This window comes from Eimeria mitis, genomic scaffold (genome assembly GCF_000499745.2).
Source record: "Eimeria mitis Houghton genomic scaffold, Emh_scaff132, whole genome shotgun sequence".
NCBI classification, from domain to species: domain Eukaryota; phylum Apicomplexa; class Conoidasida; order Eucoccidiorida; family Eimeriidae; genus Eimeria; species Eimeria mitis.
Genome location: NW_013568752.1, coordinates 25,807 through 26,145, shown reverse-complemented (window position 1 = coordinate 26,145; position 339 = coordinate 25,807). Strand labels below are relative to the sequence as shown.

The 339-nt window shown below is 55.2% G+C and overlaps 1 protein-coding gene across 1 annotated transcript in view; it reads left to right on the top strand.

The window, feature by feature from the left end:
• The window catches only part of EMH_0093350 (ATPase, AAA family domain-containing protein, putative), a gene marked incomplete at both ends in the record, with an annotated part of 5,958 nt that overhangs the window by 4,899 nt on the left and 720 nt on the right, over positions 1–339 (top strand). Inside the window, one exon of the mRNA XM_013494884.1 lies at positions 3–339. Coding sequence (XP_013350338.1) covers positions 3–339 — 337 coding nt within the window. The remainder of the gene's footprint in view (positions 1–2) is intronic.

The following is a 339-nucleotide window of genomic DNA, read 5'->3' as shown; positions in this document are numbered from 1 at the left end:
CAGCAGCAGCAGCAGCAGCAGCAAGATTTTCACAACCAGCAGCAGCAGCAGCAGCAGCAGCAGCAGCAGCAGCAGGGTAGATGAGCGACTGATAGCCCAGATGCTAACAGAGCTCGATGGAGTAGCAGCAAGAGAAAATGTATATGTTGTTGCAGCAACAAACAGGCCAGAGTATATAGATGCTGCGTTGCTGCGGCCGGGGAGGATAGAGGTTCAGGTGTATGTACAGCTCCCAGCAGCAGCAGAAAGGCAGCAGATATTTCGCTGCAGCCTCAGGTCCATGCTCACAGACATCGTGCTGCAGCAGCAGCAGCAGCAGCAGCAGCAGCAGCAGCAGCT